We start from the raw sequence: 11010 nt of genomic DNA, 5'->3' as shown, positions 1-11010 counted from the left end.
CGTTTCATTAGAGAAGAACCCGTCCAGAAGACCTATACAATTTATTTATTTTTGATTTTTTTACCTGGATTACTGAGATGCATCAGGACATAAGATTAAAATGTGTAATTTCACAATGAAAATAAACAATAATTCATGAATAAACAGCAACTTCAGTACAGGTTAGTTAAATTTAAAGGTAGATTTTAGTCCCCCCAAACCTAAACATTAAAAATAGTTTAAGTCAAAAAACACATACATTATAATTTTATATAATACTTACCGTTAAGCAGATGAGGAAAATCCAGAAAAGACAACAGATTTGTTGCAGTTTTACAAAGTAAGACTGAACTGAGCCTGACTGGAGACAACGGGTCTGATGAGCTGATTGGATTCAGGTGTGTCAGAGGACCAGCGGTTCAGAAGCTCTGCCGCCCTCTAGTGTCCAAACACAGTCAGTGCACCTTCTGGAGATATGTTTTAAAACCGGTCAAGTGTTTTCTGTTGTATAAATTAGTAGTTTTATGGTGCCATGTTGTCTAACTGTTAGCAAAATATCTCATAAACCACAAAACAGATTTTCTTGCAACTTCTTCCTCTGTCATTCGGCTACAATATGACGAGTCAGCAGTACGTTATTTTCCTCAACCTGAGATTTAGTGTAAAACTATCATGAAAGTCTGCGAGCAGTTTGCTTTTCTTCAAAGAATTCTGGGTCTTTATTAGATACAGTTCATAGAAACTGTAAGTTTTATTTGGATTGTCCAGAAGAAATTGTGTTACAATAGAGTGAAACACAGGTCGATAGACTCAGTTTATAGAACGTACATTGGAAATAAAAGCTCAAACTGCAGTGGAAACCTGTGGAACTGATTCAAACCAGTTCTTTACATATATATATATATTATTTTTTTCAGTGTTTAACAGGAGCACAACAGTAACGGTATAGACAACAATACATCAGTCATATTTGTTAAGAGTATTACATGATAAAGTCAGGTGATGGTTCGAACGTGTAGATTTTGGATCCATGATTCAAATTACAGCCAGAACTGACTCCTCCTCCATCACAGAATGTAAACGCTCTTTTTATCCAGCAGAGCTGTTGTAGATCGTGGTTACAGGTCAGAAAGCTGCTCGGCAACACAGACGAGTCCAGCCAGAAGCGTGAGCGACACATTCAGCCACCGTTAAAGGAAAATAAAGAGATCAAGGATAAATATCTATCAGAGACAAACGTGTGGTTGGATCTCCGACAGGAATATGTGTGCAGATAGGCTCTTTGTTGGTGTTGTTGCTGACATCTAGTGTATGAAAAGTGGATAAACATAGACTGTTACAACATTCAATATGCCGACCCGTCAGTCATGTTACAAGTGTTTTTTACTGCTAAAGTAGGTGCGATCACCCCCCAAATTAGCCTTAAACCTTAAACAACATTCATGTGTGAGCACAACGGTTTCTCTGTTCTTGTGAAGCGGCGACACAAACGCAGCATCAACTGAAATCCTGAGTGAAAAAAAGGCAGCTTAGCAGGACAATTCAATGCTTTTCAAAGTGTGTGTTTGTGTTGAGGGGACAGTTCAGATATCTTGATGTGGGGTTCTGCAGTAAAATTATAAATGTTCCTCCTGGGGTCCACCGCTCTTTTAACAACCTCAGTTTGGAGAAATGGTTTTATAGCTAATCCAGGAGTGTCCAATCCTGCATGTTTTATTTGTTCCCCCTGCTCCAACACACCTGATTCAGTGACTAAATTACCTCTTGAAGTTCTGGATACTGGATCTCGGGGACCAGGATTGGACACCCACTGGTCCATTTTAAGTGGATGGCTGCCATCCAACACTGAATCATTAATTCTRCAGAAATATTTTTCTACAAGGTGTGCACTAAAGATGCTACAGCTAGCTGTCGCCGCTGGTATTAGCACTAAAGAAATGTAGATTAGCGTTATATTAAGGCAACAGTAATCCACTGTGGTTTCCTGGAGCTGCTCAGTTAGAAATGCCCTGGGTTAATGATCCAAATCCTCRCACTGAATCAGGAATCAAAYGATTCAATTCAACAAGTCCTGAGTCAGACTGACGTCAGGTCTGCAAGTTGGYGAAGTTGCTGGTAAAACAGCTGAATCAACAGAAACTCTGTGTAGGGGTCTCTGCAGGACATAGTCGGAGCTTCTTGGTGTGTGGGCGGAGTTTGAAATATAAGYAGAGAGTKRGCRGAGTTTAGCGAAACAGTGATTGGTCAGATAGACTCGTCTTTGTGAGGGGTAAGTTAAAAGTTGAAGTACTGGTAAAACTATTGTGAACATGTAAATTTATTAACTATAGTTTCAAACAAAACAATGTCTGAAAAAATATTATAAATATGTAASTATAATTAACTGACTTTAAATTTTGTGCAGCTAGCACCTTCCTGTCTTGAGTTAGGACTAAAAATAAAGGTGCTTTCTGGCTGCTTTGACTGAGCTACACGACCCTCCAGCAGCCCAGCGTTCATCCAATCAAGTAGTTATGGCTTCTTCAAACCCCACCCAAAATACTTAATCTGACCAATCACATCTTTAACTCCTCYCACATAAACATCTGTAAGCTGTTTGTTTACCGTTAGCTAATCAGTCTGGTCAGAAATAAAAACTATTTCTCCAAACTGGCGTCCTTTAAAAAAACTGTCCAGCAGGTAAGATAGTTATTGTTTTTAATCAAACCTCGTTTCTTAAGGTCTGATTCTAAAGTGAGCTGATAAGGTGTTTGTGAATTATAAGATGCTATATTAGCTACGCATGATGTTTGCTGTAAGACATTATGGGTGAGAACTCTCTTGGCACACCTGAAGCACCTTTAACTCTTCAGGTAACAAAACGGCATGTAAATATCTAATAAACATCAACACCTGCTCCGACACAAGCTCATTACAAAATATGAATCAAGCCAGTTCCAACCAGCAATTAAAACACCATACKTATACAGAATATACACAAATAAATTAAGTTTAAATAAATAAAAACAATAGAAAAACACAAATAAAAACAAGTAAAATAATAATTGTTACATTTTACAAAAGGCATTAGTTTGACAATCTGAACTTATTAAGTATGAAGACGATACAAAAGCAGCAAATTTACAGACGTGAATTAATTTTGTTTTGTCTGGAGGACGGTTCTTGTTTGAAATAAATGCGTATTCCATTTACTGATTTTAGGCCCCGTCTGCAGTACTGGGAATGTCTTTAGAAACAAACCAATTTGGTGCTGGTTTTACAGAAGTTTGGCATTTTAAGGCAAAACCACTCTTCAAATTCACTTTGATTTTTCTTTAAATATTTGTCCACAGAGCTGACCCCAAACTACCTATATAAGTGACAGCAATTCAAGCTAATTRAATATAGCACAACAAGCTAAACTCTGCAGCTTTATGATTTAGGACTGTTGCCTACTTTGAGTTTTTATTTAAATACCAAACATAACTATGAAGTTAAGACTTGCAGATCCCTGCAGCTGAAAACCCTTTAAAAAAGGGCTTCAGGTACAGAGACATGTGCTGCTGCTAATTCATGTAGCCATGGATATTTAAGTTCATATTTCCATCAGTTCTATGGTTCAGTTAGAAGTGAGGTGCACGTATTCTGACAAAACTAAATCAATTTGTTCAAAGAAGTCTGTTGTAGTGTAGACGAAGCCTTATTTTTAAAACATGATAATAAAAATACAGAACTTCCCAACCCAGATACGAGTTTGCAAACAAATACAAAACAGCAGCGTGTTGAGTGGTGCTTCTTTATATTCGTGGACAATCATGAAGACAGTCTTAACCACAGGTCAAAAGGTAATATTTGTGTAAAAATAACTGTCCTTAATATCATATTGTCAGCGTAGTCCAGTTCTTTAGTCGCCAAGAAACTCTCGTCCTTTGAAGTCACTCGTCTTTCGCCCATTTCGAGTTCGGTGTCCCTAAAAAGCTACGGAAGATCCGTGACCCAGATTCAGAACTTGTGAAATGTGTGTCAGAGTAAGTCTGTGTCCTCTAAAGCAAACCAGGTCAGCAGATATGCTCCACTTTTATCCAGAACGTCCCCCAGTTCTGTCTCGTCTGAAGATGGGACGTGTTTGTTTGGTCAACAAAGTCCACTCTCGGGGGATCTTTTTCTTTTACTTCATTTTCTTGAATGTGCTTTTTCTTTTTTGTAAATTATGTTAAAAAGTAAGCAGAGAGAGCTGGAAGGAGGCATCAGAAACTGGCTGAATAATCTGAATAACTAATCCTTTCCTCACTACTGCAGCAGGTTTTGTGTGCTTTGTATGAAAATACAAACACTGATGGCTGAGAGCGCTAACCGTGTTCCCTGGATCTAAAGTCCAGGAGCAAACTCAAAACGAAGGACAAACCTCCAAATCCCTCAGGATTCTGATCTGCTCCCTCGTCTCATTTTTTATTTTTTGATCTTGAATATTCGCGGGTCACAACTGTTCAGCAGAGCGTTTAGCTCTAATTAGCTAAATTAGCAGCGTTTCCATGCATCTCTATGCCGGCAAACTTACTACACATTTTATATTTAGGCGATGTTTTTGAGAGCATTTGTTTGTTGGTAACGGTTCTTCAGAACCAGCAGGTAGCAGCTCGGCACAACCTGACCAAAGCAATTTTCAAGGGCAGGAAATGATCATAGTGATCGTGGAGTGAGAGTTATTTCAGTTTATTTTTCTGCCGTTTTATTATCTGCACTAAAAGATAAAAAAGCTGTTGGAAAGTCTGATTTTTCTTCTATTTTTAGGACAAGAACGACAGCTATGCTCGACAGCTCACTTCACATGCAGTCCAACAATTTGGACATAAAAGAGACAAAAGTGGTGATTTTCTTCATGCCAAAATGTTTTGATATAGATTATATCATTTATTGTTTTTCTCCTCCTTTTGCTCATATAAATAGTAGGAAATAACACCTTATTTGATGGTGGCTACCTTAAAAGGTTTTATGTTTATGTCTGTTCCTCTTTGACTCACTTTATTGGCAATTTGTCCAGATCTTGTTAGATTTTTTGTTCTTAAAACTAAAGAATCTCAATATAAATAAGTGTCTGTTTTTATTAAACATAATCATTGGAGGGAAAACCTAAACCCATAGGTGATGAGAGATGAGGGATAAATGGAGGTAAAATCTGACCACAGCATCAGGAACACAGAGCTCCATCGCAGTGACAGAGAAAGACACCAAATTATGCTCAGTTTACAAAAGAAAGAACTTCCTTTACTCTCATAAAAAAACGAGTTTCAGAGATTTAATRCCTTCCCTTTCCTTTTTTCCTAAACTGTTCCATCCCCATTAATCAGTCAAATTTGTGTCTCAGATCGACATCAATCCATCTAACTGAGGTTTTCTGTGAGCAGAGGGGTGTGTGAGATGTGATAAAACAGACGGAGTGAACAAGACGGCTGGAGGAAAGATAGAGCTAACGGAGGAAGCGATGGCTCCACTTTTTATGATGTTTTTTTTCTCTCTTAGCTCCATAACAGTAATGGACGAAGTGGTCGGGAAGCTAATGGAGGAAAAAGTAAGACAGCGGGACGAGACGAGGAGGAAAAATCGATGCTACTACTCCTTCATCGGCACGGCCGTGAAGATGGACCGATCAGGTGCTGTTCGAGCCGAATTGATGGAGAATCTGGATTATTATTATTATTATTATTTCTAAATTCTTCTTTTTAAATTGCAGTTTTTAAGTGTCTGTTTTCATCTAAGGCTTGAACCCTTCAAATACTCGCTTAAAGTGTGTAAAAATAAACACCTTGTTCCTCTTTGTTTCCGTGTCCCTCCGCTGCTCTCCATGCTATCTTTAGACTTGTTAGCTCTCCCACTCCAGCTCCTCCTGCATAGATATATCTGGAAACACCTTCCTAAGTTTTCTGTCCGATCCGTCAGCCTGTTCTGTGTGCAGTAAAGCCTTCAGCTCCTCTCACTTTATTTCCACTCTTACTTTGCCATCCTCTCACTCTGAACTTGTGATTTTTGTCAGATCTCCCTGTTTGTTATATTTGTCACCTGATTCTCTCCTGCCTTCCATCACACCTGGTCCTCTGCTCTGGTTCCTTCATCACACGCCGTCGCCGGCGTGGCAGCTCTCCTCCCCGTGTATGATGAGGACGGGGAAGAAGAATGCGTCCTGGTAGGACGGAGGACGATCCCGGTCCCTCCCTTCTCCTCCCACGCTGCTCTCCTGCTCCGCCTCTTCGTCCCTCTCTCCCCTCCTGCCTTCCCTYCTCCTCACCTCCTCCTCTTCTTCGTCGTCCTCCCCTTCGAGCACCCCTCTGGTCTCCTCGTTGTTCTGTCTCGAGCCTAACCCCAGAAACCCTCCGCCGCCACCGCTGCYTCCTCCTCCCCCTACGTTGCCCGATCCGTCCTCCCTGCTGCCTCCCAGTCCTCCTCCCATGCTCCGTGAATGAAGCAAGCTGTTCTGGCGCCCGCCTCCAAGTCTCCCCAGAGAGAATCCGCTCCGGCTGAGCACCAGTCTTCCTCCGATGCCGCCGCCGCCACCGCCTCCTGGCCCGGCCGCTCTGATCCCAGCCACGGTGGCATTCAGCAGGGCCGTGGTTCCCATCGGGGCCCTCAACCTGGAGGGGAGACTGGAGCTCGACGTGGTCCGCCGACACCTGGGGCAGCTCTGCAGGAGGTAGGCGGAGTTGAAGACAACAGGGAGAGCCAGGGGGGGCGGGTGAGAGCCCTGTGTTGGGGTGACGCTCGGAGGCCCCGAGATGGGCGTGGAGGCCGTAGGGTTCGTTCCTCCACTAATGTCCAAGTCCATGAGGAGGGCCTGGGAGTAGCTCGGGACCATCTGTTGGTTGCAACGGATGTGCCACTCCAACTCTGTCATGTCCACCGTGTTGACACGGGAGATGGCTCTGTAGCTCGTCCCGTTCAGGCCCATCCCGATCCTTCCAGGATGGACCCCGTTCTCAGTCCCTCCGTCGACCCCGTCGCCTCGTCCTTGGCCCTGCCCTCCTCCGCCAACTCCACCTCCTCCGCCGACGTCCTCGTCCTCTCCGAACAGCTTCTCCACATGGTAGTGGACGTACGCCGTGCGGTGCTCCGACACCACGCGCAGCGGCCAGGACAGCAGGAAGGCCGAGGCCAGCCAGAAGACTCTGTGCCTGGAAAACCATGGTTGATGAGCCGGGTCTTGGAACGCCAGGATGTGCTCGCGGAAATCCACGTTCTTCAGGTGCATCCCCTCCCTGGCCTCCATGTAGTCRTCAAGTCCCTCGTTCTCCCCGAAGAAGCGCGCTCGCTTGAAATCAGAGAAAGAAACACAGTTACAATAAAACTTACTAAATGTCGTCCGTGTTTGTTTGCCTTACCTCAGCAAAATGTTTCATGAACTAATGGGCCTCAAGCAAGAACCGTTCGTACACACAGATTTGTTTTTAAGTTGTGCGTACGAGTGATTTAGGAGAATTTGTGGCATTCACCAATTTTCTCACATTCTAACATTTTTTTCAGATACGAACAAAATTCACGAGTGGTCCAGACATGTTGTATATTTTACGAGCAGTCAGTCTGCTGTTATCCAGACAGATTTTCTTCACTAATATTTTTATATTTCGTTAGTTTGAAGATATTTTGAGTTGAAAATAAATCACACTCTATAATTATGTTGACAATAGGTTATTCTGTTTGAACTGGAATTAGATTTTAAATGTAATAATGTAAACTAATGACATAATTTGGTTAAATTAAAATAAATTGGCTGTTAATGCTGAATGAAGTTCGGAGACATTTTAAAATGTTTTTTTTTAAAGAAACGCATCTGGCTTTTGCGACGGCCGGGTGGGGTGGGGTAGCGGTGTGTGACTGCTCTTCTTCTGAATAAATGAAAACTATGTAACACAGTTGTTTACACTTAAATTTAAAATATTTGACAAAAGGAAAACCGGAGCAGGCCTAGAGAGATTAATATGATTTAGATTTATATTTCTGTGACTGTACGACCCACAGGAGACACGACATTAACAGCAGTCATCATTTCATTCCTTTAATTCCACAGCTGACGCTGCTAAAAATGACAGATTTTCTTTTCTGGATCTCTGAGAGCAGGACTTCAATCTCCAAACTTGTATAGTTCTTCTGTTTTACTTTGCGATGTCATTTATGAATGGACACATCCTGGTATGTGGGGCAGGAAACGTAGCCTTATATGGTGTTTTTAGGGTGGTAGATTATGCTAATCACCTCTCCCTGTGCACGAGCACCTGAAACTGCATTCATCAGTTCACGCAGCTTATTTACACACTTTTCATGAAGATAGAAGAGTTTGTTGAATCTGACGTGGCATGTTTGTACGAACAAAAGGAAGAGAAATTTAGGACAAGAATGTGAACATGTTTTTGCACGAGGCCCAATGACTCTACAACTCATTACATTCTGAGGTCAGTTCAATTTAAGATGCCAACCACAGCTTATCAATCTTATGGTGCGTTCACACCGAACGCGATTTCAGCGTCAGGAGCAGCAGGTTTACATACAAAGTCTATGGTGGACGCGCTTCAAGCAACGTCGGGAAGTTCTGCGGCGCCTCAAGCGCGATTAGAGCAGCGCGATTTGAACGATTTCGTCCAAATCGCTGAAGTTAGAAAATCTGAACTTTTGCAGCTCGACGCGCAGCGTCAACCAATCAGAGAGACTCCACTGTGTGACGTAGTGACATATTTCCCGACGGGACAGTTTACTGAATGATGTCCACTAACCTGAAACAGATGGAGAGGAGCTCTTTAGCTGAAATGAGTGCTGCAGTCGTGTCCTGATCCGCACCAATGCGTGGCAGCGACTCATCAGACTGAAAAAAATAGTCCTGAAAGCGAGCTGTGAGCCTCTACTCTGAATTATCTGGTGAATTAATTATGAATTAATTATCTGATGAACGTGACACGTTCTGGCTGTCTGTAAATAAAGCAAAGCCACTTCCTCGTCCGACATTAAACAGCCCCACAGAGGAGGGAGGGGCGGGGCGGCTGTCGCCGTGCAGCGCTTCAACAACTGTCCTGCGTCTGACCTCAAAGTGCACAAGCTTCAAACTTCAGCGTTGGCTGCGATTTTGAAGCTGAAATCGCGTTCGGTGTGAACGCACCATTACACATCTCATTAATTTAGTCAATTTAACAGATAAAGATCATTTTTTGTGTGAATCATGTTCGCCACATATTTATAGCTGGCCTCTATTATTGCTCCATCTTACCTGGGTGAGGTAGGCTGCTTCAGCACGTGCACTGGAGAAGCTAAATACACACAAAAAAAAAACCCCAAAAAGGTTAAAGTCTGTTCTAACACGAAGAAAAGAACGTCTTTTTAGGATCAAGTTAATTTCAAGTCAACCAGTTTAATGGGCTCAACACACGAGAGACGACGTTGCTCCTACAAGATAGTCACAGTTAGCCATCTTGTGTGAGTTTGATTCATGCAGTTTTTTCCTTGAGAAGTATTCCACCTATTTTATCACTTGTTTCCAATACAAAACACTTGCTTTTATTTTTATTTGTTTATTGTTTTATTTTTAATGTGTGTTGCRATGACACACATTACCCTCTCTCATTTGCCGCCCCCGGTGTGTCGAGCCCATAAGAGTTGATTATTAAACGCACCTGAAACACTTGGTGAAACGAAGACGAACGGCAGGGTGCCGCTCCAGGTCCAGCAGCTGCTTCGACACGTCTTTGACGCCGTAGCGAGCGTAGTCGAACTCCGAGCTGGAGGCGTGGGTGTTCACCCGCTCGTGGTACACCTAAAGAAGAGAAGGAGGACGGCAGAGGCAARCGGCTGTCATTAGAAACGTTTTACACAAACAGAATCACAGCTGAAGTTTTACAGTGAAAGCAGGAGGACGTGTAGGTGCGCGTGTCCCACCTGTGTGGTCGTGTATGCGTCTCCATTGCGATATCTCGTCACTTGTCTGGTCCTCCGCACGTAGTGATAACTGATGGCCTTCCACCAAATACAGGGAGTGGCCTGCTGCAGTCTCTGCACGCGCTCGTACACTTCCTGACAAATGAGTTAACGTTCATTTATTTTGTTGAAAATGCAAAATTAGTTGCCTGGAAGTTTTTAGGGAATCAGAATAAAAGTGCACACAAGATGGATGGTTATTGTTTGCAAATAGTCAAGTGTGTAAAGCAGTTTCTGCTCAATATGTTGTAATAATTCATGTTTTTCTGGCAGAAGCAGATAAAAACTAAGAAAAGACAATAAGCAGCTGGAATTCTTGATAACAGATGATCAAAAAGCATTCGAGTCGAGTCTTTTCCAGATGACTGGGCAATCATTTCCCTTACAGCATTGTAGGAAATTCTACAAATAACAAAACTTGCGTTTATTTCTGCTCCATCTGGGTTTTACCTGGAATTCGGCGTGAGCTAGCGTGGCCGTCTTGGAGAAGCAGTGCCAACACTCCACCAGGTAAACCACGTACAACATCGCCAGGAAAGCCAGGGGGATGTAGACGTAACCGCTGGAGCACGGGCTCTCCAGGTGCAGGATGTCATTGTAGTACGCCGCCGACGTGGCGTCGTCGTCAGCGCCGAGCGGTACGGAGGAGGAGGAGCCGAGGACAGGCACGCGACAGAGAGCGCACCAGGCCAGCGTGGCAAAACAGCCGTACATGAGGAGGGTCAGGAGCAGGCACTTCCAGTGGGACTCTCTGCACAGAGAGGAGGCCAGAGACTGCTGGACCGGCTTTTGCTGAGGAGAAGAGGAGGAAGTTGGTTTTAGCACCAAATTCACATTTTTCTCTTTATAACCTATAATATTCTTCACGTTCAGTACTGTGCAGACGCTGTAGGCAGGTTCTGAAGAAAATATGTAAGTTCTTTTGTGGACGTTTCTGTCTCTATTCCTTCTATATCTTCATGTAACCCCAGACACACTGAATGGTGCTAAAATCAGGGTTCTATGTGGGATAAATCAGGGGTTCTTAACCTTTCTGACCTCGGGGCCCAATTTGTTGAACTAAAGTGGCATGAGGCCCAGTCAGACATTATCAATGTATGGATC

General features: G+C 43.0%; 1 protein-coding gene across 1 annotated transcript in view; it reads right to left on the bottom strand.

Moving 5' to 3' along the window:
• Positions 1 to 676: 676 nt before the first annotated feature.
• Positions 677 to 11010, bottom strand: part of LOC106514884 (transmembrane protein 151B) — a 25276-nt gene continuing 14942 nt past the window's right edge. Inside the window, exons 2-6 of the mRNA XM_014004416.1 lie at positions 10357 to 10698; positions 9868 to 10002; positions 9606 to 9745; positions 9203 to 9242; positions 677 to 7258 (exon numbers count right to left, since the gene is read on the bottom strand). Of these exons, the coding sequence (XP_013859870.1) occupies positions 6068 to 7258; positions 9203 to 9242; positions 9606 to 9745; positions 9868 to 10002; positions 10357 to 10698 (1848 nt within the window). The 3' untranslated portion in view covers positions 677 to 6067. The remainder of the gene's footprint in view (positions 7259 to 9202; positions 9243 to 9605; positions 9746 to 9867; positions 10003 to 10356; positions 10699 to 11010) is intronic.

The sequence above is a fragment of the Austrofundulus limnaeus genome, unplaced genomic scaffold (genome assembly GCF_001266775.1).
Source record: "Austrofundulus limnaeus strain Quisiro unplaced genomic scaffold, Austrofundulus_limnaeus-1.0 Scaffold23, whole genome shotgun sequence".
NCBI classification, from domain to species: domain Eukaryota; kingdom Metazoa; phylum Chordata; class Actinopteri; order Cyprinodontiformes; family Rivulidae; genus Austrofundulus; species Austrofundulus limnaeus.
This window is presented reverse-complemented; position numbering and strand designations above follow the sequence as displayed.